The sequence below is a fragment of the Callorhinchus milii genome, unplaced genomic scaffold (genome assembly GCF_018977255.1).
Source record: "Callorhinchus milii isolate IMCB2004 unplaced genomic scaffold, IMCB_Cmil_1.0 Scaffold17, whole genome shotgun sequence".
Classification (NCBI taxonomy): domain Eukaryota; kingdom Metazoa; phylum Chordata; class Chondrichthyes; order Chimaeriformes; family Callorhinchidae; genus Callorhinchus; species Callorhinchus milii.
This window is the reverse complement of record NW_024704758.1, coordinates 13,373,821-13,400,755: the sequence shown is the minus strand read 5'-3', so window position 1 is coordinate 13,400,755 and position 26,935 is coordinate 13,373,821. Positions and strand designations below refer to the sequence as shown.

Here is a 26,935-nt window from a genome sequence, read left to right as displayed (position 1 = left end):
GTATTTGATCGGCAGTGTGTTTTCAGCTTTTTCTTCATTGAATATTTCTTGATCTATGACATAAATCAAGCAATATTCAATCAAGAAAATGTATTTTGTTGGCCGACCATAAAGGTGGGCTACCACTGATGTATAGGATATGTAATCACTGCTGGTACTTTACAAATTATCATAAAGTGAGTATATGTATGAGAGAGTTGTAAATTGTAAACACTACTCTTGTGACAGCTGTCCTATCTTTACCACATGCACAATGATTTTTGTTTTAAAATGAGAATCACCGCAAAATAATTTATTTTAACCAATTTTTATGTTCACCTTAATATCACAAAATGGTCGATCACTGGGACAAGAAGGGCAGTATCATGTCACAGACTCATTGTTCACATTGGAAACTGGGTTAGGAAGCAAACCTAAATTGTTGGAGAAAGGGACAGAAGTCGGAATAACAAGCAAAGTTTTGCCGTTTTCCTTTTTATCTCTGACCCACGTTCTTGCTATCAACAAATGACAAGATGTTCCATCACTTGATCCTTGAATGCATCGTCTTCAGAGGCAAAGTGCAAACACAACAATTTAAACCCAAATGAAGTCATGCAGAAGCTCGCTTCAGTATCAATAATGTCAAAATGAAATACATTTTGATGTTCCCGCAAAGTATCAATGTGAAACAAATTTAATCTTATATCAAATCCACCTTTTTTTTAACTGTGAGCAGTGATTTGTTTTGTACAAAAGGCATTGTAAAGTATTTTAGAAAAACTGAAAAGTGATTTTTGTTCTCAAAAGAATCTTACAATACTTGATCCAACTGAATTCTGAATATCATTAATAACCTAAGTATATCCAACCCGAAATACAAGTCATGGTCAGTAAAGTGCAATGCTAAATGCGATAAGAAAAGGCACTTATTTTGAGAAAGGTATCAGCTTTCACACAAACTGCAAATTCTGCCATATGTTAGCTAAATGCTAGCACATCATTGTTTCCCAACACCACGTATGGTAATAATTCCAGAGTTCCTGAGTTTTGAATAAAAGTAAGCATTTTGGAGAAAATTAAATGTTGGCTTATGATTTATCGGCATTTCAATTAAGAAAAATTCAGCTACTTTTCTTCACTTGTTCTTCAACATTATCAGCTACCATGTTCAGTTTGCACTGTCGTAATGTTTGCACCAGATTGCCTATATTGGCATCTTTTCCTTTCATCTTATGCCATTCTTTCAGACATTGCATAACTTGTTCTCGCATGTTAAACGGGTATCTATATTCGATTTGCTGAAGTTGTACGTCAGTAATGCCAAGTCTTCTTGCCAATAGTCTCCAGTCTTTTCCAATGTTATCACAGATGACATCAAATGCATCATCAAGACAGCCTGGAAAAGAAGCAAACACTTTAAAAATGGAATTGCTAGGAAATAAAGGAATTAGATAAAAATCTCATGCTCAGCAACAGTCTTAAGCACCTTTGCAATTACAGTCCAAATCTACATATTTCCAAAGCGTTTAAATAACAGTACGGCAGGGACTTCACATACAATTTGCTTGATAAAACCTTTAGCTCAAGCAAGGACGAAGACCTAGGTGCCAGTGACAAGTGATGCAATTCAATGCGATTTGCACTATCCCCATTTCCAAATGCAAATGGTTCCCTTTAACATAAAAATGTTACAGGACCTGGTGAAGGGGAGATTGTGGGACACAATTTCTTCCCATTTGTCCGGTCCCAAAGTATTAAAAATACCTCTGCACCGCTCTCACACCCGTTCCCTTATGCCTTCTTGCGTGGGCATTTGAAACCCACATCTCGCTGGTCTCTCCAGTTCTCGCCCCATAAGCCTCAACTTAATTCAAATCTCCGCTGCCCACCTCCCCACCAAACTCTGCATCGCCATCTCCCACGGATCGATTTTACCCGCCAAAATAATACCAAATGCTAATGTCCTCGCGCTCGGCGTAGCACCTTATCGCGTCCGCCGAGACGCCTCGAAGCGTTTCACAGAATGTACTGATTCTAAAGCGAATCGACCGCGTATTCTGTGGACAAACAGCCATTGGAAATTCCCCTCCTCCCATGTACCAGAGGCGAAGATTATTATCGTCATCGTATTATTATTATAACAATAATATTAAGAGCAAGTAGTAGTAGTAGTTGTTGTTGTTGTTGTTGGGAGTCCTGTAGCTCAGTGGTTAGAGCACTCGCTTTGCAAGTGAGAGACCTGAGTTCAATTCCAGGCAGAGGGCGAAACCTTGGGCAAGTTTCCTTACTCCACACAGAGCCTAATAATAATCCTCCAAAACAAAAACAATAATAAATTGGTCATTTTCAATCCACGACTGTTTGTGGGACATTGCTGTGCGCAATTGGCCGCCGCGTTCGCCCACAAATATACAGTCAATTCACTTTACAGTGTGTTCTGTGAAGCGCTTTGGGACGTCCTCCCGACGTGAAAAGCGCTGTATACCAAACGCCAGGGCTATGAGTATTATCACTGCTGCCGGACCGGACCGGACCTGTGTGGCCTCCGGTCTCGCAGACGGGGCTGTTCAGCCGCTCCCTCTCGGGCCCGGCGAACGCCTGCACCCTCTTCCGCAGGTCCAGCCGCTTGACGTCGCCCAGCAGCCGGCACAGGTAGGCGGTGTCGTCCTGCGCCAGCAGGTCCAGCTCCTGCAGGGTCTCGAGCAGGCCCAGGCCGTCCGTGATGGCCTCCCGCTTGCTCTTGCTGATCACCCTCTGGCACAGGAACTTCATGGCCTCCAGGTTGTCCGACGTCAGTTGGCGCGACACGTCGTTCAGCAGCACCTGGAACTCCATCGCCTTTCCCGCCCCCCACCCACCGACCGACACTCACTCACTCACACCTCCTCCTCTGCTCTTCCTCTTCTTTATTACTGTTGTTCTTATTTACTTAACCAACTTCTCCCCCACAAAGCTGCCAGTTTCGGTTCAGTCAACCGCACCCGCACACACGCACACACACTCCCTCAGCTCAGCTCAGCAGTCGGAGAGAGGCAACTTCCTGCAGCTCCCACACCTTCCGACTCCCGCTGCAGCGCCAGCTCCGACCCCCCCCCCTGCGGCCGCTCTCCGCCACTGCACGTGTCAATCCAGCATCCGACCCTCACTCACTGACTCTCATTCACTGACTCACTGACTGACTCTCACTCACTCACTCACTCACAAGCACAGTCCTTGCAATAAGATCATAAGAGTTTTCTGGGCGACAGAAACACTGACCAGAGCGCTTTTGACAATTGCGGAGTATGTAAGATTCTAGGAGTTGCTGTAGCTCAGGGTTAGAGCACTCGCTTTGCGAGCGAGACCTGAGTTCAATTCCAGGCAGAGGGCGAAACCTCGGGCAAGTTTCCTTACTCCACACAGAGCCTAATAATAATCCCTCCAAAACCAAAAACAATAATAAATTGGTCATTTTCAATCCACGACTGTTTGTGGGACATTGCTGTGCGCAATTGGCTGCCGCGTTCGCCCACAAATATACAGTCAATTCACTTTACAGTGTGTTCTGTGAAGCGCTTTGGGACGTCCTCCCACCGTGAAAAGCGCTATATCAAATGCAAGGATTATTATTATTATGATGATGATGATGATGCCGAGCTGGTGGGTGTGGGGAGGGGGGGGAAAGGGGAGAGCACATCACATTGGGCTGCAAAATACACAGTCACTACACTTTACAGTATAATCTGGGACGCGCTTTGAGACGTCGCGACAACGTGACGAGGCACTAGATATACCAAATGCAAGGATTATTTATTTATTTATTTAACTTTGGGGCTAGTATTTAGTCGACTTTGGTCGACAAACATATTTTAATTTCCGGCAACCCTGGCTACATTCCCCTCCACCAATCGTGATAATCCTCATATAGCTGCCTTTATCATGTCTGACCCCCCCCCCAGCCCCTTCAAAGTGCTACACAGGATTTTTCAGCTGCAAAGTGTAGTGACTATTTTGTCTATTGCAACACACAACATTGCAATACGGGAAGTGAAATAAAATACAAATTAACATATATATATATATATATATAGCACCTTTCAGGTTGAGAGGACGTCCCAAGCTGCTTAACATCAGTGGCGACCTGACAACTTGGAAGTCAGATATTTTTCCACACCTTGCTTATAACACGGTCAATGAGGCTTTGGACCCACCTGACTGAACCGCCATGAGAGGTCCCTGTACTTACTGAGCTACAAATAATGTACCATTAGTCACCACTGGCACACAATGTTTGTTCCATTGCGACAGAGCTTAAACACTCCTTGGGTGTTTTATTACATTGTCACCGACTCCTACTTACTTTGCATTTTGTTTCAGAGCACTGTAATTTTAAAGACAATTAGCATCAGCCCTTAACTGTATTTCAATAACTTATCTTGTTTTTCTGTTAATGAGGAAGATAAATACACGTGGGACAGTAATCCAGCCTTACATCACACCACTTCTTAAAGGGTGGGGACTTGACTTCACCAATGCAATGCTCGCAGTATTTTGAAATTCCAATTCATTCTTGGCCAGGAGAAAATAGCCTGGGCAGAAACCCAGAACAGGTTCTGTTACTAGGAAGGCCTTACAACCATTTAGTAGGGAAAAAAATGGCCCTATTAATTTGCTGGTCTGAAGGATATCCTGTTGATGCTAATTTAGTATCTTCCGTGTATATAATCAAAATATCACATAGAATGTGAAGTTCAAAGCAGCCTGCCCTCGTTATGTTTTTTTCAAAGTCCTTGTGAAAAAGCATTTGTATCAAATGCACCGCTTTTCATTTTTCTATTTAGAAAATAACAGAGTGCTGCCAACAAGTACTCTTTACTTTACATATAATCATTGCTAAAGAGAGGTTCCTAAGAGCGGCTGTCATCCAGCATTAATTAAGGCTACTTTCATTCAGGTCTTAAAGACACTGTTTGGTTACAATGAAATCTAGAAAAATGCACGACTACTTTCCAAAGACTTTCATTCCACTGTTAGATCAGAATTTCCATACAAACTGCGGATAAATATCCTTAGGCAGGTTTCCTTACTCTACACGCCTCTGTTTACCTAGCAGTAAGTAAGAACCTGGTTGTTAGTTGATTCGCGGATTACTTTTTTGGGGGTAATAATTAGTTCAAAAATAGATAATCAATAATAATAATTTGGTCACTCAATCTACGACTCTTTGTGGGACACTGCTGTGTGTCTTGTTTCGCCCACAAATATACAATTAATTCACTTTACAGTATATTCTGTGAAGAGCTTTCAGGAAAAAAGTACTGAATGGTTTTAGTCACTCAGAAATCCAAAACAATATGAGGATGTCTGTCAAATGTGATATTGATTGGTTTCAGGTGGTAACACCCATGGGACAACTGTTGTCAAAGCCTTTGATGTGGACATCAATTAACTTGCATGATACCATACTTATCTCTCTACACCAAAATAGTAACTGCACCTAAAATGGCAACTGCAACACGAGTAATTAAAATGCTTCCAAAAATATTTAACTTCAGCAGAAGTGTTAAAGAAATAGAGAACACACCTGTATTGTCGCCTTTCTAGTACACTCTCAGGGGACGTGAAAAAATAGACACTCATGCTTTTTATTTATACCTTTGGTTTGTATTTATATAGGCACACATTATGGTTTCAAGTCCTGCTGTCTTGAACAATTTGTTTGATAGCTATACTGTAAAATCTGTTTTTTAACATACATACATGAAATAAAGTACACGATAAATGTTTATAATGTATGTATTATGTAATAAAGCTGCCAAAAAAATCCCATCCACAGCAGATATATTTACAAATTCCACACTTCAGTTATGTAAGATTCTTTCAGGTTTTTTTTTGCCCACAAAGTACACTGAGAGACATGGCACTGCACTCAAACTAGCATCATCTGGTGGTACAGATATTAATTGCACACAATATTTATTTTCCCAACATAAAAATAGACCAGCTATTTGCCTTTGAAACCATTTTAAATTTTGACTTCAAATAGCTCAGAACTGTTCAAAAAAAAAAAAATGGCAAGCTTGTAAACCGCAGACGGGTTTCGACAGATCTTAAAAGGAATGCTAGGATCAGATGTTTGAAGCAATGATATCAAACGCAAAGACTGTATTACTTATTTATAACAGGCATACTTGGGTGTCCTTGCAAACATCCATCTCCATTTATTTAATTTTTTCCCCCACTGTGTATAGTTGCAGAGTGGAGTGGCAGTCAAATGCTTTGATAAAGAGTAATGATGACCTTTCCGATCAGTTCTGTTTCTCTTGGCTGTGGGATAAACTGCATATATGAGATTTAGATGTATCCAAGCTGTGTCCAGGAGGAGTTGGATGCTATAAAAGTATTCAAATCTGGCAAGATACTTTTCCCAGTGGAAAAAAAGTCCAGCAGTCAACCAATGTTGGCGCTTTTTATGAAATACACAGCTTTTAAAAATAAATTGATAATGAGAGGAAGTGGAAGTTAACAGAACGGGGTCCTAAAGTGACAAACATAACTAAAAACGATGGGAAATAACAATAATCCTTGCATTTGATATAGCGCTTTACACGTCTTCTAGACGTCTCAAAGCGCTTTACAGAATATACGGTAAAGTGAATTGACTGTATATTTGTGGGCGAAAAAATACATATGTCTGATGGTTGAACATGTGGATTGGATGTTTTCATTGCAAAAGATTAAATAAAGTCTTCTTCCTGATTTGGGGGGAAATTAAAAGGCCTGAAAACCCCGCTTCCTCCCACCCCCACACACATATACTCCCTTGTGGAGTCTTGTAGGTCAGTTGTTAGAGCACTCGACTCGCAATTGAGAGGACCTGGGTTTGATTCTCGGGCAAGGCAAAAAGTTAGGCAAGTTTCCTTACTCCACATGCCTCTGTTTACCGAGCAGTAAGATGGAAATTGGTTGTTAGTCGATTGACAGATCACTTTTCTGGGGCCAATAATCCCCCCCAAAAAATGTGGTCGTTCAATCCACTGCTGTTTTTGGGACACTGCTGTGCGCAATTGGCTGCTGCGTTTCGCCCACAAAATATAAAGTCAATTCACTTTACAGTATATTCTGTGAAGTGAATTGAAACATCTCAAGGATGCGATAAGGCACTATATCAAATGCAAGGATTATTATTATTATTATATTATTAATTCAATAGGTCAACCATCACTGGAAAACGAAGAGCTTGTTTTATGGAATTGAAGCTATTTTTAAATCTACTTCAGATTTCACTTTTGAAAGGGCGTTAAGCATTGAAAATCAAAAGGAGATGACAATCAATATTCTAGTTCTACCCCTATCCTGAAATAAAAATGCCCATTAGGAAAACCTGTCGAAATAAATGGAAAATTGTAACTGTCCACAACCCCTTACAGGTTACGAGTACTAATAGACTGTAATAAACTCACTGAGCACCCAGAAACCACGCTCTGTTGTCAGCACAAACTGTCTTGGTTCATTGAAAGTTTCTAAAGTGTCCAGCAGATGGAGGAGATGCCTAAGGAATATCAAAGGAGATCCACATTTCATTGCGCAACACTGACATTTTTTGCAAGGACAGTGGTTGGTGCTTTCGGATTTTCTCTGCAGGAAGTTCTCAATTATTCTATTGTGGAGAATAACTGTCAACTCCTAAATGTGAACAAAAGCGCAGTGAGAAGTTTGAATATAAGGACATTTTGATTTTCTTTCCATCGAGACGACCCTTTTACTTTTGATTCTTCCTGTCCGTGACAGCTGGTATCTGGTGCACAACGGTTTATTAGATTACATTTGGTCATGGTAGTTTAAAGCCTGGGTGTTCATGATACAGTTCAATTCTATTTATGTCCCATTTCGTTGTATAAATGTCATCTGTAGTCTTCGTTATTTAATTAATCGAAATGGAAACTTTTTTACGGTTGAAATGACATTAGAATATCACAAAATTTTGACACAGAGATTTGGGCATAACTGTCATCATTGCCACCAGCTCCATCAGAATAAGTATAATTATAAATTGACATCACGTATCTGTCAGTTGGCAGCAAAGTCCTAAGGGTGTGGGTTCAAGCCCGGACTTTGAATTCTTACTGAAGGCTGACGTTCTATTTTAGTTCAGTAAAAATCCCACTGCGCTACTATCTCAATAAAATTGTTTCTGATTTCAGGCTTTTTTTGGGGGGAAAAAATATGTAACTTTTTTGACGCTATGAAAATGAGTGGATTTAAGTATAACTTTCTCTTCAGAAGCTACTGCAAACAATGCTGTCAAGGCGACGTGAAAGATCGGTGCTCGTCATCACGTAATATTAAAAAATCATACACCAGCAAATTATGAAAGCAATTCAGACGAGAAATCAAAGACCTTGGGGGAAAGTTTGCAGCCGTTCAGAACTTCCACCAGTGATATTGTAATACTGGAGAAACTTTACCTCAAATATGTAGCATTTGAGATTGTGAGAACATTGAACCTTATTCAGACCTGCTGAGCTCAGAGCATTCACCAAACTAACTACCCCTCCCCAAAACAAATATATTAAATGTTACTGAGATAAACATCTGATTAGAATATCCCTGTCCCCACTGGGAACCTCGATCTAATGAATAGCTTTTTAAAACGCAGTCATGTGAACTCCCCTGATGGCTCAGTAGGTAAATACATGAATATGTTGCAGGACTAAATCATACAGGTCCCGAATGTCCCAGGTTTGATTGCTGATTTTGAGCTAATTGAGTTCAGTTGAGGGCAGTAGTAACCCTGGGAGCGTTGTTCAGTGTTCCTAGGCTAGGGAGAGGAAATTAATCTGCAGATACTTCTTTTACTTGCTAACAAATAACCCATCGGTTGTGGAGCATGCTCAGGCACTGGATGTTGAGTGGATGTTCATCAAGGTAGCAGAGAAACACAATGGTTTATTAGATTACACCTTATTGTCTTCAGCTTGTGGAGAGAAAAATCAGGCAGGTTTCTTAATAATAATCCCTGCATTTGATATTGAGCCTTATCACGTCATCGAGCCGTCTCAAAGCACTTCACAGAATATACTGTAAAGTGGATTGACTGTTTTCGTGTTCTGAATTGGTAACCATGGCTTGTGCTGCCTTGAATTTATTTTGGAACCAAAGAATTTGTTGGTGTCCAAAATAACCCAAATCCAAAACAAATAAAATTGTTGCCAAAGTCTTTGTTCCAAATACTCCAGCAGACACAAGTCACCATTTGGAGGATTTTTCTCTTCCAACTTTTCGTAAAGTATGGATAAAACCTCAAAAGTGACAAATTGGTTGACACACAATTACTTTTAAATAACTTTATCTTCATCACAATCGGAAATTATATTGAACAATGATGCTTTGAGATTAATTTAGCGTTGCTATAATACCATGAAAGGCATCTGCAATAATTTAAAAAGGCATTATTGGCAACGATCTGACATATATCGTATCACATTTTATATGACACATTTTATAAATCCCGTCAAAAAAATCCACAACTGTTTGTGGGACACTGCTGCATGCAATTGACTGCCATCTTTTCCCCAGAAAATAGTCAATTCACCTTACAGTGTATTCTGTGAAACGCTTTGAAACCTCGACGACATGATAAGCGCTATATCAAATTCAAGGATTATTATCATTATATATATGGAACACATCATACCACAATATGCTTAAGTAAAATTGAAATAATGGTATCAGGCTAGGAATTTCACTGCCACGCTCTATTGTACAAAGATAAATGCTTTACGTAATCTCAACTCTCAATATTCAGGCAATGATGGGAAAGGGATAAAGATTTTGTGATTCTGGCATTGCTTGTAGACAGAGTGACAGAAAATAGTTACAAACCATAAATTTAGTCACTTTTTTGTATATTGTTTTAAAGAAAGATTATCAGGCGCCAGTGATGACAGTCAAAAAGTAGTCTGAAATGCATTAGAAAGGTGTGTTATTATTCAATAAAGACAGATTTTTGATGGAACTTAAATTGTTAAAAGACTTGGTGAAACTTCAGAGGGTTCCGCGCAATGTTTATCGTCATCCTGCCCTTGTATTGTAAATTCTTTCTTGACTTGTGCTAAACCTGTAACTGTAAATTGCTCAGAAACTGAGGAAAAACTCCAGGATCCGCAAGAACGAATTACAATGTCTTTTAAAAATGTAGGAACTTCAAAGAACTGGTTTCTAGAACCAAAGTTCATTTGAAAATACTATTCACCAAATGAATTATGGTGCAGAAAATCTAAGATATTGAAATCCCTGATTTTAAAAACTTTACTCTATGTTTGTCAGTGTTGGAGAGAGAGTGTTAGAACACTTCCCATTGCAAACGCCCAATTGACTGTGCTTCCAAATTGGCACTAGCCCTGCCAACTGCAGAATAAAGCTCGCGAGACACTTCTTAAGAATCTAAATTTCAGAAGAGTAGCCTAACTGCATCAGTGTGAATCCTGTTTCCTGCTTTAACCATTATTGGTGACTTCACTTAGTGATGCTGACAATTTAGTGCACATCTGCGTATATCATAAAAGATTCTGATGACCAATTTTACGCTGGGAATAGCACTGGGAATAGGGATGGCCTGATAGATTACGATGTTGAAGGATAGGAGTAAAATATCATCAAGGATAGGTTTATACTTAACACTCTCAGCAGGCAAGTTCCTGATCTGTGCTGCCAAGAGAAGATACTGAGAGGAGGGAAGTTGGCTCCCTACAGAGGTGGGAAGGACAAACACAGGTGGAAAAAAGGGAATGAGTCATGAACTATCTTCATGAATTCTCAGGAGGAAACAGAAAGCACAGCAACTGGGACAGACTTGGAAACAGGTTCCACAGCCACACCCTCAGCTGAGGAATGATGAAGGATTTTTAAAAAATGATTTATTACAGTATAAAGCAGAGGAAATAGGAAATAAAATAAAAATGTTTGTTCAGCTAAGGAGAGAGTGTGTGAAACAAAAGTCAGACAGTGTCATTCTGGAAGTCTTAACAAAATAAATCTAAGATAGTATTTTGGTAATGCAAACTTCCTAACCCACAGATTTAAATCTCTTTTTTATAGAATCTATCAAAGGTTCCACAGATCACACCCACTGTGTTTTTAGCCAAATTGATTTATTACATATTCCTTTAAAGCAACCTTAAATAAGATGTCAGTGTTGATCGAGTCTAAGGATTGGACTTTCTAGTTAGCATTTCCCACCTCGGATTATCTTCATGGTATTAAAAAAACTAGGTAAGGATCCAGTATATTACAAGAACAATTAGTAGTTACTATATTACACATGGTTCTCTATGGTCCAATTGTTGTGTTCAATCAGGCAATTACATGATCATTTTTGTTATTCTAAAGCCACCAAGGATCATAGCAGGCAAGACTCATTAGTTTGTAGCTTGCTCTTGCGTTTCAGAAAATGATTGACATCAGGACTCATCATAGGGAATGATACTTTTTTTTGTGTTTCAATATTGATGTCAACCAACAGAGGTTTGGATGAAGACCTTTCAACCCAATTGATTTCCTCCTTAGCGAATACCCACTCTGTCATTATATCATCAATCTGTTTCTTAAAGTAGTCCTGTGCCCTGGCCTTTAAATGCCTTCTTGGTAATGGGCTCCTGTTGTTGATTAACCTAATTGTTGATTAAAAGAAATAATTTATGCTGAGCTCGTGCCCTCTTGTTGTCTGTCCTGGTATATTTGAAAGTACTGCCCTGTGTTACCAACATCTCTTTTCAAGGCTGAGAAGTCCTACCTCATCTTTCGAACACTGGAGAATCATCTTTATTGCTCTCCTTTGTGCTGCCTCTTCAGCCTGACCATCTACCTTGTCACATAGCAGCAGAACTGGAAACAGTACTCCAGGTGTCACTTAGATAGAGCAATGTGACAATATAGCCCAATGTACAGCTTACTTTTATATTGCTACCCATTATTATTTGAACATATTGAGCAACAAATGAATTAACATCCCTGGGTCTCAGCTCTCTCTGTGCAAGTTAATTCCCTCCCCTGCAGTACACACGACAGCTTTCTTTTTTAGTTCCTATAATCATTACCTTCATTTATTGGTAGTGAACGCTGCCAGTCACCAGCCCAGCTGCATTCTCTATCGAGCTCTATTCGTAAGAGCTTGGTTGCCTCCTCCAATTCCACAGCCTCCCCCAGCTTGGTGCCATCTGTAATTCTGACCATCTTCCACTGAGTCTGCAAATGCAGATCATTCCAAGATCAGTGATCGTTAGGCAGCTAGTTTGGACAGCCCAGAATTTGCTCTGGTGGAGATGACACCGGCACAGGATTGGTCAAAAATCAACACCTTTGACGTTGACTTACGTGCCAGGGTTATCTGAACCAAGCTCAACTGCAGAATCTTTGAGTTAAGGTGGCTTGAGTGATGTGGGAGAGGTTGACCTTCAGGGATCCCAATTTTTAAAAAAAATGAACCACAGATCCCCAACTTATGCAACATCCACATGACATATGCATCTTTTGCATACTACTCATAAGCGATTCTCAGTGTGACCCAGAGCCTGATAGTATCGGTTACTTGTTTGGTGCATCTGCTGATGGAGGCTTGGCTATTCCAGTCACGTCTGTAGCATGTGACACAGACACACAGCAGTTTAGGGCTGGTACCTACACAACGATTGGCAGCTCGGTAGGGCTTGTTGTCATCCTTCAAATGTGGGTCATCTGCCAACACGCCAATCAACTCAGTTTTGTTGCAACGTTTGCCCACAAAATATACAGTCAATTCACTTTACAGTATATTCAAGGCTTCGAGATGTCTCGAAGATGTGTTAAGGCATTATATCAAATGCAAGGATTATTATTATAATAACTATTTGACTTTGTTCTTCAGATTTATCAGGTAATACAACTTTCCTCTTATACACACTCCCCTCTCAATGACCTGTGCAGACATCCATCTGCCCTTCGTATGCCTCTGCTCCTCCAAAAGGATGTGCAGGCCTATGCTGCTTGCAGCACATTTTCTTCTACAGATTTTGGAACAAAGTTTCAAAATTCACCACAATACCTATAATCCAACCCTCAAATGTCCCAACTGGTGCTTTATAGAGGTACAAAGGTCCGCTCTGTTTTATCTGTACACGTCTCTACACTCAGGCAACCAAGCCAGCAGTGGGTTTAGTTGATAGTGAAGCAGATGAGTGCACAGATGTCATACAGCAGGATCTGTACTGCCTCCCAAATCTCCGTCACTTATAATGTTTCATAGCATCGTACAACTGGCCACCTTAGTGGAGAATTCCCTCAACCCCCAGTGCTCAGGTTCACAATACGATGAATGACATCTTATCAACACTAAAAAAAAAAACTTTATTTTTCCAGAATATTTTTCATGGTTCACATTATCATGGCTCGTTTTAAACATAAAACTATGCTTAACAGATGAAGGATCTGTAGATCAGGACAGAAAATAAAAAAGTTACTTGTACGCGAGTTTAATTATAGCAGAACTGCTTCTATCATTTGTAAGTCTATTATGTAAGGAGCAAATTGGTACAAGTTGCACACATCAAGACAATGTCAAGCATTTGCTTAGTTGAGGATATTGAATGTATATTTAACTGTTCTTCGTTCAACTTATTTCAGTTCTATAAATATATAGATCACAAGAAAGGTACAGATAAAGAAAGCCCTTCGATCTCACAGAACACCCACCCTCTCCTCATTCTCCAATTACAACATTTACAAAATGGCAATAGAAAATTCAGTACATAATGGTTTAATCATTAAAGATTTTTTTAATCATTAGTTTTTTTTTGGAAAAATGAGAAAAGGGATCTAAATAATGTATAAATTTAACCAACAGCTAAAGCTTGCCTGAACAAAATGAGAAAATATGAAATCTAAATGTTAATAGCATTGCACCTTTAACATAGAGTCCCAGCTATAATTCTTAAATCCAACAGATTCGACTTGTCAGAGTAGTTTATGAATTTATCTACAGAAAATGACTAGCACCAGTTTCAAGATTTTGAAATTATACTATACTACCTATAAGGAAGTGCTCTATAATTTTAACTCGCACAGTAAAATTACACAAAATGACTACATTTTTCATAACTATTGGAAATGCGTTGAAAATACCCACATTATAATTTGGCTTCCAGGTCATTCACATTGCCTCAACCATTTCTGTCTACTTTCAGGCTCTTTCCGATTTGTTTCCTTCCTTTTCTTTACAGAATAAATATCTTTCACAGCAGAGTTTTCTTTAACCGAATAAAAATGATTTCAGGTGATGGATGAGCCAAATTACGGAAAACATTTGCCTCCAGACATATCTCAACCTAGACTGCTTTTGAAGTACATTTGGCAGATTTTCATCCAGCATTGCAAAAGGGATTAAGGGATTAAGGGATATGGGGTTAAGGCAGGGTCAGGTTATTAGCTGGAATTAGATTAGAAGATCAGCCATGATTGAATGGCGGGGCAGGCTCGAAGGGCCGAATGGCCTACTCCTGCTCCTACGTGTTATGTTACGCATTTTTTTTTTTAGTGTGTATATATATATATAGGTACAGAAGTTAATCATGAAGGGGAAAAGCAGCCATTTTACAAGAAAACAAAATGGAAATGAAGGAAAAAGACGCAAAATAACCTACAAGTAGATTAGAAAATCTCAGTGAATGGAACAGGCAAAATGGCCAAAAGGAAGAAATTAAATGTGAATTTGTTAAAAATTCAAAAGACATTTACAATTTGTTAAAATATATTCTTTTCATTATACACAGACCATGAGCCAAGAACTGAGAGATTTGTGTAATACATAAAGCAACTAATTATAATGAATTAGGGAGAAATTCCACTTGGGTCCAGATTTATTCTTTTATTCTTAGCATTTCGAGACATGTTCCCGACGTGAAGGCACAAATATATGTACACACATGCACACAACTTATATACATATTGTATTCTAGACTGTGCAGAACGTGGCAAATTCTTAAATAATGTCAATTTTCAAGTCAATTTTCTGTTTTTCTTTACAGAACACTGGCTTCAAAATTAAGACTAAACGTCTATTCTGGTTGCTCTGAAATGGTAAGAAAATGGAATAAATCTAGACCCAGGTAGACTTTCCCCTCCTGGAGGTGAAAGGCCCCCTCCCTGAGTGACACGTTATGGATGGCAATTCTCCACTGCACATAGACACACTGACTATTTCTAGGTAAAGTGGTGTTTTTACCCTAAAACTCTCATTGTAAATGGATTAGAACCAAAGGAAAGTGGAAAACACGGAGTTCATATACTCAGATACTTATTGCTTAAATGTTTCTAATTTAATATTGATATCGATTAATAATTTTTTTTTAAAAAAACTCACCAAATTGTCTCACCTCTCCTCTCCGATCGAAGGTATTTTGACTCCTTTTTCCTACCACTGGTCCCACTCACACCCTGCAGCATCCAGCTCAAGTGACCATTAATCATGTGCTAGCCTGGACAGTGAGTGGCAGAAAGCAATTTGATTCACACGAGGACATGATAGCTGAGACTTATCCTCACACATATGTGCACCCTAGTGGGGGTCAATGAATGGTAATCAGGGAACAGGAACCCTGGCTGATTTTTTCCCCCTCTTTCCCTAGCCTAGGGCGATGATTTCAGTTGTGAAATTCCTTGTAAATGCATTGTATTGTAGATTTCCACAGCCTGCCTCCCTGATAGATCAATTAACTCAGCACAGATCTGGGTCCTTCCTCGTCAGTACAGTTCAACTACTCACTGGTTAAACTCACCGAGCCATTGGAGAAGCATTAATTATTCATTTAATCAGTAATTGTGTTTGTAAAAACTCTGAAAAAAATCACCTTGTGCTGCTACAACATTAGATTTTTAAGAATTCTGGATTTCAGCAGCTTTGTCAATACAACCAACTTCAAATGATACTACAATCTTTTTATACAAAATTAAAACAAGAGCATAAACAAATAGAGTTATGACTTCCCATCTGATTAGTCATCATTAGATCCTCTTGAGAAAGAAAATTTACAGCTAGTATTTTATTCTGGCAAAAGTTTGAAGAGGCAGGCTATATGTTGGAATGGAAACAGACAATAAATTAATGTTTGAAGGGATTATGCAATGCTTTACAAGAGGTGGAGTGGGTGTGGGGTGGGGTGGGGCGGGGGTGTGAAATTGTATTGGAATTGCTCCATTTCTTAGCATTTTAGGGCGTCTAGAAATTGGCAAATTGTTCAGATTGAGTTAACTTTGAAACCGTTTTTTTGTGGTTAATTTAGACCCAGGTAAAATTTGTCCCCTCTCGTTCTTGTGGTTCAGCAAAGAAAAGCTGTGCATTGAAAAACTTCTTTGGATGCAGTTTGGTCTTCATTTCAAATAGGTTGTTGTGCTAATTTGCCTAAAGATACAGTCACTACACTTGGGAGCAATTACCTGGGAATCACGTCGAGATATTTTGATGTTATAGGTGCTAAGTAAAATGCATGGATCGATTATTATGATATATTATGTTTAATTTTCAGAATATCTACTGATGGTTAGTGAATTCACCTTCTGGTTGATCTGGGCACTTTTTATTACAGTCCAAAATAAGTTTGTAAAATCACCTGGCACACACTATGCCATTGGCGAGTATCAAAACCATCAGGCAGCCGTTTTATGCTCAGTACTTGGGATCAGAGTGCACTGTTGCTATAGAAAGTATTTCCAGACTTTGTAATTAATTTGCGTGCTTTAAAAGGCATCAGTTTGGAAGAGCAAATCAAATAGGCAAGTATCATACATTCCTTGGATTATTGCCTCACATTATCTATGTAACTAAATTATGATAAATGCTATACTTTCACCAGATTCACTTCCCTTCAAACCAAATTTCCCAAACATTCTATATTCCAAAACATGTGCAGTTTTGTGGTGAAATATAAAATCACTTTTAGTTTTAAATCAATGGGATACTTGCTCTGTCGTGCCATTCTGACTCAGCTGAAGACTACCCAGTGTAGAAAATAAATCAGAATTGACCTAAATGGCTAAGAAACAAGAGTAGACTCAGATGATTACTAATTAACCATAAATATTTATAATATAAAAGCATATTACATTTTTGGCAAAAGAAATATAGCTGAAAGAAAACCGTTGGCAGCATTACTATGCAACTCTTCAAAGTTAATGATTAAATTTGCTTGTACTGTTATTTAGGATATGGAAAATATCTGAAATAACATTCCTGGAATACAAAACAATAACTTTCCCTGTATTTCACTCAGTGTAAAAATACAAATTTTTACAATCAAATTCATGGTCCGGCTTATTTGTGAGGAAAGTGTTTCTTGCATCAAGATTTTTCAAAATGGCAGTATGAACAGCAAACCCAAGCCATACACCAAAGGTGCTATTAATACAAGTAATGGTATTGCTGTTCCTTTAAGTGACTCCTTGCCATATTGTGGAATGCCCCAAAAAAAGAAACCCTGTGTGACTTTAAAAGATCAGTTCTAAACTGGCTGTTTCTCAGCGTTTACGTGGTGTGAGTTGGAAGAATCTGTGCTCTTCGTGTAGTTTTCTGGTAGGTCGGACATGTCTTCTTTGGGGCTCTCTTCGTCTGAGTTTTCTACTGTCCTCTCTTTTTCTTGTGAAGAAAGTGCTTCTACTATTTGCTGTTTGGTCTGCTCTTCTTTCAGGAAAAGATCCACCATCAATAACTTTTCTTTAGAGATGCGTTCACTGATTTCCTTTGGAATGTCTGGTATCAACCAGTCCACAAAGTCACTCATAAACATAACTAGGTTCTGTAAGATAAACGAGGAGGGTGATTACTGAAGTGGCAGGCGTGACGAGGCAGCACTTATTTCAGAAATAGAGGCCAAAAGAATTGTGAATTATCATAGAATCCTACAGCACAGAAAGAGACCTTTCATCCCATTGTACCTGTGCCGGCTCTTTGAAAGACTATCCAACTAGTCCCACTCCCTCGTTTTTACCCCATAGTCCTGCAAGTTTTTTCTTTTCAAATAACTATACAATTCCCTTTTGAAAGCTACTAATTAAATTAATGTTTTAAGGTACAGTACATTTTTTCCCTCTGATATTTACAGAACGAGACTCTTCTCTCTCAAAGAAAATTGCCAACACTAATTAGCGAACAGTTCCTCTGCATTAACTTTTCACATAGCGTCATCTGAGATAATTAACACTTTTGGGAACACAAGACAATGTCTTGCAGCAGTTTGATGCGTGTGATATGTGAGATTATTTTCCCCAGTTAAATCAGCCAAGCTTGCAGAAAATGATCTCATGCATCTCTTCAAAAAGATCAGGTATTTTCCATCATTAAATGGTTAACAGTTAAAAAAAAATCTATTTAAAGTACCATTTCAATTTAATGTTTTGCCCACAAAATAGACAGTCAATTCACTTTACGGTATATTCTGTGAGCGCTTTGAGACATCTCACGATGTAATAAGGCGCTATATCAAATGCAGAGATTATTATTATTAAAGTATTTTAATACAATGTGAAGGTTAGCCAATACTAGCAGTGTTGATGATACAGTAACAATTGATCAGTGCATCAAGCCACTAACCTGGAAGATGATGACAAAAGCCAGCCTAGCTGCTAAAACAGACCAGAATTCCTTTGAAACATCATATGCTTCAGGAGACCATGGAGGTTCTCTGTAATCTTTATACCTGAGAAAATAAGGTTATAAATATCAGATACCAGTGGTCAATGCTTCATGGATGATCATACACAGTGAGGAACAAGCTATTGCACTGTGGAGCGCATCTCTGACAAGTCTGTACAAGTGTTTACCATGTCCAAGTCCAGTGCATTTGTGGCTAATTGTCATGCTTTTACAGCCATCCAGCTGACATGAGCTACCTCCACACGGATTCAAATCTGCATCATTCTCGTCTGTATAACATTTATCCTCTAGGAAGCCTTAAAATTAGTTTTTACCCCCCACCCTCAAAAGGCAAAAATAAAATGTTCTTTTATGTTGGAATCCAACAAAAGATCAATTTTAATCCCTTGAAATATTTAATTCCCAATGTGTCAATGAAATATCGAGCAGAATGCAAGAAAATGGACATTAGTGCAGAGTAGTGCTTTCACCACAAAATCAATTTTTTTAAAAATAAACAAATGCTAATTTGTGTTAATCTCCAAGTAAGAATTCATAAGCATTTTCCTTACATTACAATGCCCTTCCACATTGTACTTACATTTGTCTTATGATCATATAGCAATACGAAATTGAGATGCCGATTGCTAGACATGAAGCAGATCACAAAAGAATGTCTGTCTCTGAAAAAGTTAAAGTAAAGAGCGATTTTCTACCTGCATATCTCAACCTTGTATCCAAGTGCCATGGCTTCACGTGGCTCTGATCCAGCTTCGAAGTGGCTGACGTTGAAGTAGGACAGTGTATTATTGGTGAACCCATGCAGAGTGCCATCTGGACTGTACAAGTACATGAACACAAGGCGTGGAATGAAGTCGGAAGTGAAAGAGATCACAAATGCCTGGACAATGAAAATGTACAATTGAACTCTGATGCTTTGGGATTTGTGACCAAACAAAAGACAAATGAAAACTAAAAGAATGGGAAGTTGATCAAAAAAAATCTGCTGAATTCACAAGACACATATCAAAATTTTCCATAGTGTACCACAATACAATTTACATTTATACAGCAAGTCTCCCACATCGGGAGGATCTCAAAGGGCTTCCTAAAAACCTTCATGAATAACTCTAATGTAAAAAGGGTGATGTGTTTGCCTAAAAAATCATTTACTAAATTTGACAGTCATTACTTCTGAAGTGCTTTGAAATGTTACAACATAAGACATTATAAAAATGCAATCCCATTTATTTCTTTAAAACTCGATTGATCTACACAAGCAAATGAACAGTAAATATAATCAGATTCTGGAGCACAACAGTTTTGTGATCTCCCCCATCTGAATATTATTTTTGAATACTATTCTTAGCATCCCATCTAAATCCAGCCACTTTACAGTCACCACACTTCCTGTTGACGAGGGGAGTGGCAATATAGAGTCAGCCTAATAACTTGACCATGTAATCTCTCCATCATCATCATCAAAAATTCCAAGCGCTGGTAAGCCCCTAACTTTGACTGGAACTAGTTTCCTGTTGAATCACACGAAGCTGCATTTGTGGCATGTATCATATTAAATAAGACACCTAAAAATGGGTGGCATGTTTAAGTTAACTCAGTGATTTATTACATCAGAAGAAGACACTGGGAAGTCTACCGTGTACAATACAGCGATTAAATATTCATTGCTACATATCCCTATTTTATTCTTATTCTTATTTTAACCAGTTCAAATTACTTCACTTACTATCCTGCAAAAACTAATTGAAATGTTAGTGCTCTAGCTGATCTGACTGTCCATTCCAAATGATTGAAGAGCAGTTGATATAACTTTTATAACTTGTTCTTGTAACTTTCATAACTTGTATTCACTTATTAAGTTCTAGTTTAACTGGAAGCAAACGGTTTTCAAAGTTGAAATGCAAACCATTTTGTCTTATTGCTTTTAATTTACTGCAATTTCATAAAGCAGACAGCAAAAAAAAGCATATAAATTAAACTAAATACCTGGCCATATGTGTAACCTCACACATCCGCATTCTTCATTTATTTTTTAAAAGAAAAATCATTACCAAGGTTAGCCAGTATCTGTGCACTTAACAGAAAATCCCTTACAAAGCATTTCCATTTTAGTGGAATTGACTGCAGCATAAATTAGCTTTTTATTATAGTAAAAATGTAAATGGATCTTTGACAGTCCTGCTGGCTCTTCAATGCTAAAACTGTTAATTGGTGTTTGGACATCAGTTAATACATCTCTGTGCATGATCATAAGAACACACGTACACAATTCTGCTCTACTTAGAACATGATGTGGAGTCAGCACTGCAACTTCCTGCTGCCCAATACAGCTCTTGATCGGATATTTATAACTGGACTTCTTGTGGTCAAACATTACATTGGTAACCAGGATTAACTTAACAAGAAATTTCAGATCAGCTGTAGCATGGCTTATGTGAAGGGAAAAAAAACAAAATTCCCTGTTATTTCTATGCTGGCTCAACAGTGAGCCTCAGAAGAGCATTAGTGTGTTATTCCCATTTCCCACACCAGCCAACCTGTGTCCCCACTGCCAATTAATGCCAAATTATGACCATTTCTGTGCTCAGCAGGAACTGGAGGCTTTGAGCCGTTAGCCTATGCTGGATTTAAATACAAGCAGTTTAATCAAAGATCTTGTGCTGTAGTAGAACAACAATATAGAATATGTACTTTACATTAATTTTAGCAGTGGAAGGCTCAAAAATGCATTCTTAACTGTTACACACAGTTAAATTGTATGGACTTAATTGCCTATTATCAGCACCTTGGGACGTCCTCCAGATATGGAAGGCGCTATACAAATGTAATCTTGTTGTTATTAAGGACTTCAAGGTTAAAAAATGCAAAGGTAAAAACAATGCAGCAATTATCAATCTAATTGGAAAGCTCACGGAAGCTTAAATGTTTATAATTTTTTTAAAAATACCGCGCCCAACGAGATTAGAGCCAACCCGAGTCGTGGATTTTGGATTGAGCGTCGTATCTACAAATAGAACTAGATACATTGTGTGAATAACTTACATTCCATAACGCGTCCAAAAACATCAGAATAAACCAATTCAAAAGCAGATTTTGTTTTTATAGAAACAGCTTACAGATTCCATGCTCTAGATCCAGAAACATATGGTGTACTGTGGCTGGGTTTGTATATATCTCACAAGCAGAATTTAGGGCCTCTATTTAGCTGTTAGGTTTTGTGTGTCATTTTAGCTGAGAACCAATGACTCATCTGACATTTGAGCAAAGGCTCGGATCACCTTTCATGCTGGTCTGACTGACAAAGTCTAGAATCCGCACCATCTGTGTTACCAGCCAATTGCAGAATTGCATTTAATCAGCTGTACAACTTCTCTCGGTTCAAAGCTGATGAGCTCAAGTCGATCCGCGATCTCTTCAATTCTTTTGTTTAGCTTAAAGGATTTCTTTAGCCTTTATTTTTTTTTTTTGCTTGTTAAATTGTCAAAGCATCGTTTCAGGGTTAAAAAGCTTTGCCCACAAATCTTATGAGGGCTTGTAGCCTATAGCACATGTGTGTTTTGAGCTTTGCTCCTGAGGACTTGCTTCTCATAAGATATTTTCATTAACTTTGTGCAAGTTTCCCTCCACACCGCTACACTGTAGGTAGGTTTTTACAGACCCACATCTTCTGTCTATAGTCCTGGACACAGCAGCTCAATACCAGGCACCTTGTACACTTAGTTTTCAAGATCAACCTTAATTGACCACACCATATTGAGAACAGAGTAAATATTTGATGCATTACATTTTTATGCTTTGACATCTGAATTGTGATCACTCGAGACATCCAAGTAATGGCTTTGAGAATAAACACTGTGCCAGCAACTTACATTCTGTCTATATTAAATATTTTTACAGATCTATTATTGAGCTTTTAAGTTAGAGAACAAAAGCAATTGGACTATGAAACACAATCTGATGGGTAATAATTGCAGCAACAGGTGACTATTTGACAACATTATATACGAACACATCAAACAGTGATTTATAAATATTTGAAAGTGCTATGATAATTTTTTAGCATTTTTTTTGATCCAGAAACCATCTTGGTGAATTGCTTCCCGTCTCAACTCCCAGTCCCACTGCCCTGAATATTACCCGTTTATACTGTTTTATGCGGCTTTTACAGCAGCCAAACTCAGCATCTTTGCAACTATAGTGGAGCCACGTTAAAACATGGTGGTCGGGGTTTATTAAATCCCAACCTGTTTCACAATGAGCCTGCGACAGCCAGTTTCATCACTGTATAAACAAACAGAAGGCCTGTTTCCTCACTAAAAATAGTCAACTTCTGGACTGTTGCCGACATTCACTGCCCGTGTGCTGCAATGCCATGACCTGGAAGTCTATCATTTTTTAAGGAGGGAACCAAAATTATCCACCGCTTATGGCAAATTGTCCGCTCTGTGCTTGTGGTAAATCGAGTTTAATGTTCTCCCGTACAGTTGTATTCCCCGTCCCATCCAGTTCCTCCTGCTGCTGATTGACTCTATTTTGCTGCTACTTTGCCTCTTGAAGATGAAGAGGCTTAATCCATCTTTGCAATGAATAACACAGGCTAGTTAACTAGGTTAAAGATTGCAGATCATTATTCTCTCCAGCTGTTGTCCCAATTAACAGATGACTGGGCTGCTTCTAAACAACTGGCTGCACCTGCTTTCATAAACCTTTCAAAATATTTTGTAAAATCAAAACTATTCGACTGTGAGAAAAACAGAGGCTGATTGTGTTGTTTGAGTTATCTGACCATTTTTCCTCCAGATTGTTATCCCTAGTCACCCGGTGAATGTCTCGAGTTACGAATTTTGTCAATGAAATGAAAGGGCAAATCACTAAATTCTTTCACCCGTATCCAGCCCACACGGCCAATGTTTTACAGATGTGCCCAGCTGTCAGTGGCCAAGAAGGTACCTGTCTGGACCAACATAAAACTACTGCTTATTAAATCTTTAGCAAAGACCCTGCAAAGTCAACTATAAAGATCACACCTATCCTCTTTTCAAAACCACATCATCGCGAAACTCGAATTAACTTTTAGTTTCTCTTCCTCTTGCCTACGTTCTCCTCGAAACTCTTTCACACGATGCTCTAGATTATTTGGAAGTTTTTCACATTTCTTAATTCTCCAGACTAGCTGAATGGGGTCTCTTTGCTGGGTGTGTTTTCAAACCTATCACTGAACTTGTTGCGTCCTGCTTTGGGTTCTCACTCTGCCCATATTTCTTCTCGCTCTTGGCTCACCCAACACGTCAGCAGAAAACACACCCACACCTCTCAGCCTGACCGCTCAGCTTTCCCCAGGACAGACTGCGAGCTTGGACAGTGTGAAGCTTAAGTCAGCTAACTCCTGTAGCTTAATTTTTTTCCTTATTTGGACTCCTGATGGCTTAACATTGTTTAGTTATTTCTTATCTGTTGCTATCATAGTTCTGTGGGATCCAAGAGCAAAGTGACCATGATTTTAACTAAACACAGATTAAGCTTGAATATTTTAATATTACAATAAATATACATCTCGAAGGTATGCAATCTTATTTTTTTCTGAAAGGATTAGAAGCAAATTGCAGCAAGTGCATGAATGGGGCTGTGGAGGGGTACCGTTTGGACTTGCATCCTGAAAACCACATACACTGAACTCCTGATCTCAGTCAAGTGGTCTCAGGGTAACTTTTGCAGGAAGAGAGACGCTTTCACACCAGGAATTTATAGCAGTTTGTCGAAGCACAGCAACATCTGAGGCAAAGGAGCTAATTGGAAATGGTACATGTGGCAAGAGACACCTAAACAGAGGTCAGGAACACAAACTATTCAAAACAAACAAACAGAACAACTAAGACAAGTTTCCTTACTCCACAAGCCTCTGTTTACCTAGCAGTAAGTAGAAACCCAGTTATTAGTCGATTGGCTGTTTGCTTTCTCGGGGGTAAAAATCCCTTCACCAAAAAAATAATTTGGTCACTCAATCCACGAGTGTTTGTGGAACACTTGTATGCACAATTGGCTGCCGCAATTTGGCCACAAAATGTAATCAGTTCACTTTACAGTACATTCTGTGAATCGTTTTGAGATGTTTCAATGACGTGATAATGTGCTATATCAAATGCAAGGATTATTATTATATTCTACTGCATGACAGATTTTTAAGTGTCTGATTCGTGGGAGAGGGTGGAGAGAAGGAAAGAAAGGAGGAAGAGAAACTGAGGAAGCTTTATTTTGTCATCTCATTGCCACTTAACATTTTAATTACTCTCATTCTTCTTACTCAAACCCTTGGCTACGCCTTTCACTGTCCTACGAATATTTAAGTATTTTGAGCTGGGACTGCCTGCACTTGGCTGCTGATCTGAAAGACTATTTTGGTGAGAAGTCAGATAGCAAGATGTCAAGGCAAAGGAGGAACTAACAATGTTCAAAGATCTGGAGTTTTTCCCGAAGGAGAATAAAAGGTCAAAAAACAGTCTTTGTTCCATTCCCAATAGAAGTTTGATTTAGGAAAAAAAAATGGTTCTGCTGCATTAAGCCAATTTCCTTGGAACATTTCACCAGACGTTTCAAGTGCAGTACACGGTAGGAATTTTACAATAAAATCAACCAAGTTCAAAGTCAACCAAAGTTTACACAACTAGCAACCTCCTGCTGAAAGATTAAACAAGAATTGTATGTAAGACCATCATTGTATCAAGAGCTCCCGCTACTTTTCCTGCCAAAGAAAGTGCCAGACAAAGTATCTCCTTCACTTGGGAGCATAGCACAGACTCCCATAAGCAGTTGGCAGATATGGTCTGCCCTCAATTAGAATTCCCTTCCTGGCACCTCTCCACAGTGGCACAGTTCAGGTAATGAACTCTGAATCATTGGCACAAGCTCAGAACATCCTATCGCTTCACAGTGGAAGTGGAAACCTCAACGTGCTGCACTTTTAATGCTCTTCTTAAGCCCCATTTCTATATACCGCAAAGGCACAATGTAGCTGTAGTACTCACATTTTCCCAGTGCGCACTTGCAAGAGCTGTGTTTCATTCATCTCACTATAATTCCTAACTAGAGTTAAAATAAATGGCCTCTGAAACTGTTCAGATCCAAACCAAAGTTGTATTGTAATGATGCAAAAGGAAGGTTCAGTTTATAAATCTATTTTAAAAAATGCATCATCATTCTTGGTTTTATTTACACACACACACACACTCTCTCTCACTCACTCTAATTATTTATACCAAAAGTATTTATTTATTGTGTAAAATTATGTTGAATGTGTAAAGTCTACCAAACGAATCATGCAAATCACCCCATTACCTTTGAGGCAGTAGAAATCCGTTACACTGACTTCACAATTTCCCCCACCAGCTATGTATGTATTGCCAAATTTCTATCAACAGGCTGGCTTGATATTTTAGATGTAGTTGCACAATATATCAATGGCGATGCATAACTTCAAGGAAATTTGTTGATAGAATTGAATATGAATTCATGCTTCAGCTCATTTGCAACCGCTTAGTGTTGCGATGACTGAATCTGCGTTTCAAAGACTTGGGCCATGCGATGTGATGGGGGCAATGTTTTGGAGCAGCAACACACAGTGTGATTTTCCATTGTCGTGTTTCAAATCCTGTTGCGTTTTCAATCCCAGCTGCCTGGTTGTCGTGAGTTATCATAAGACTCATTAGGTCACTCTCCCTCACCTGACGCCCAGCAGGTGTCTCAAGGGTGATATCGATGGCAGACCTGATAGGCAGTCATATACACGAGCATGTCCCACGCAGATCAGAAAGGGGAGGAAAAGGCGGCAGAGAGGAAGGAGGGTCTCTGAGAAGCTTAAAGCTCCCGCCCACCAAGAAAAATAAATATAATCGATAAATTCTTGGAATTGTCTGGACACAAAACCAGAATATCTATCAACATTGCCTACCAAATCCTAAATCTGTCAGTTTAGAAACTAATGGAGTTTTTATTGGTTTAAATTATTATTTTTTTGCTTAAATTCTAGGCAAATACAGCAACATTTTCATCAACTGGTTTACTGAGCAGGAGCTGAGATGTCCAATACATTTGCAGCTACTGCCAATAACTCCAACCTTGTGCCATTGCACAAGCCAGCAAACAACCCATTCAAACAGCAAAACTAACCAATAAAGTGGTCAACAGAAAGACTGCACTCATTCAACTGGAGCACAAATCTGGATTTGTATGCAAAGTGACATATCTCATTAAGAGATTGTTCTGCAACAATGAACTAAGAAATTCTTACTCTGAAAACGG

At 38.8% G+C, this 26,935-nt stretch overlaps 2 protein-coding genes across 7 annotated transcripts in view; both read right to left on the bottom strand.

Moving 5' to 3' along the window:
* Positions 1 to 291: 291 nt before the first annotated feature.
* fadd (Fas (tnfrsf6)-associated via death domain) lies at positions 292 to 2,842 on the bottom strand. Its single transcript, XM_007887725.2, has 2 exons — positions 2,517 to 2,842; positions 292 to 1,378 (listed from the first exon to the last, which is right to left on the bottom strand). The coding sequence occupies exons 1-2, from the start codon at positions 2,815 to 2,817 to the stop codon at positions 1,104 to 1,106; spliced, it is 576 nt and encodes a 191-aa protein (XP_007885916.1). The 5' UTR covers positions 2,818 to 2,842; the 3' UTR covers positions 292 to 1,103.
* Positions 2,843 to 14,503: 11,661 nt separating this feature from the next.
* Positions 14,504 to 26,935, bottom strand: part of ano1a (anoctamin 1, calcium activated chloride channel a) — a 77,931-nt gene continuing 65,499 nt past the window's right edge. For 5 of the 6 annotated variants that reach the window (XM_007887726.2, XM_042341467.1, XM_007887727.2 and 2 more), the window contains 3 exons: positions 19,336 to 19,520; positions 18,578 to 18,683; positions 14,504 to 17,783 (listed from right to left, as the gene is read on the bottom strand). In XM_007887726.2, coding sequence (XP_007885917.1) covers positions 17,490 to 17,783; positions 18,578 to 18,683; positions 19,336 to 19,520 — 585 coding nt within the window. In that variant the 3' untranslated portion in view covers positions 14,504 to 17,489. Of the gene's footprint in view, positions 17,784 to 18,577; positions 18,684 to 19,335; positions 19,521 to 26,935 lie in introns of those variants that run through there. The other variant, XM_042341468.1, reaches the window with a different exon arrangement.

What these genes read in the sequence shown, in the direction of transcription:
- fadd (XM_007887725.2), bottom strand. Translation starts at nt 2,817, where the DNA reads ATGGAGTTCCAGGTGCTGCTGAACGACGTGTCGCGCCAACTGACGTCG. An exon ending in CGAGACCGGAGGCCACACAG is followed by an intron (nt 1,379 to 2,516) that starts GTCCGGTCCGGT and finishes CTTCTTTTCCAG; the next exon opens with GCTGTCTTGATGATGCATTT.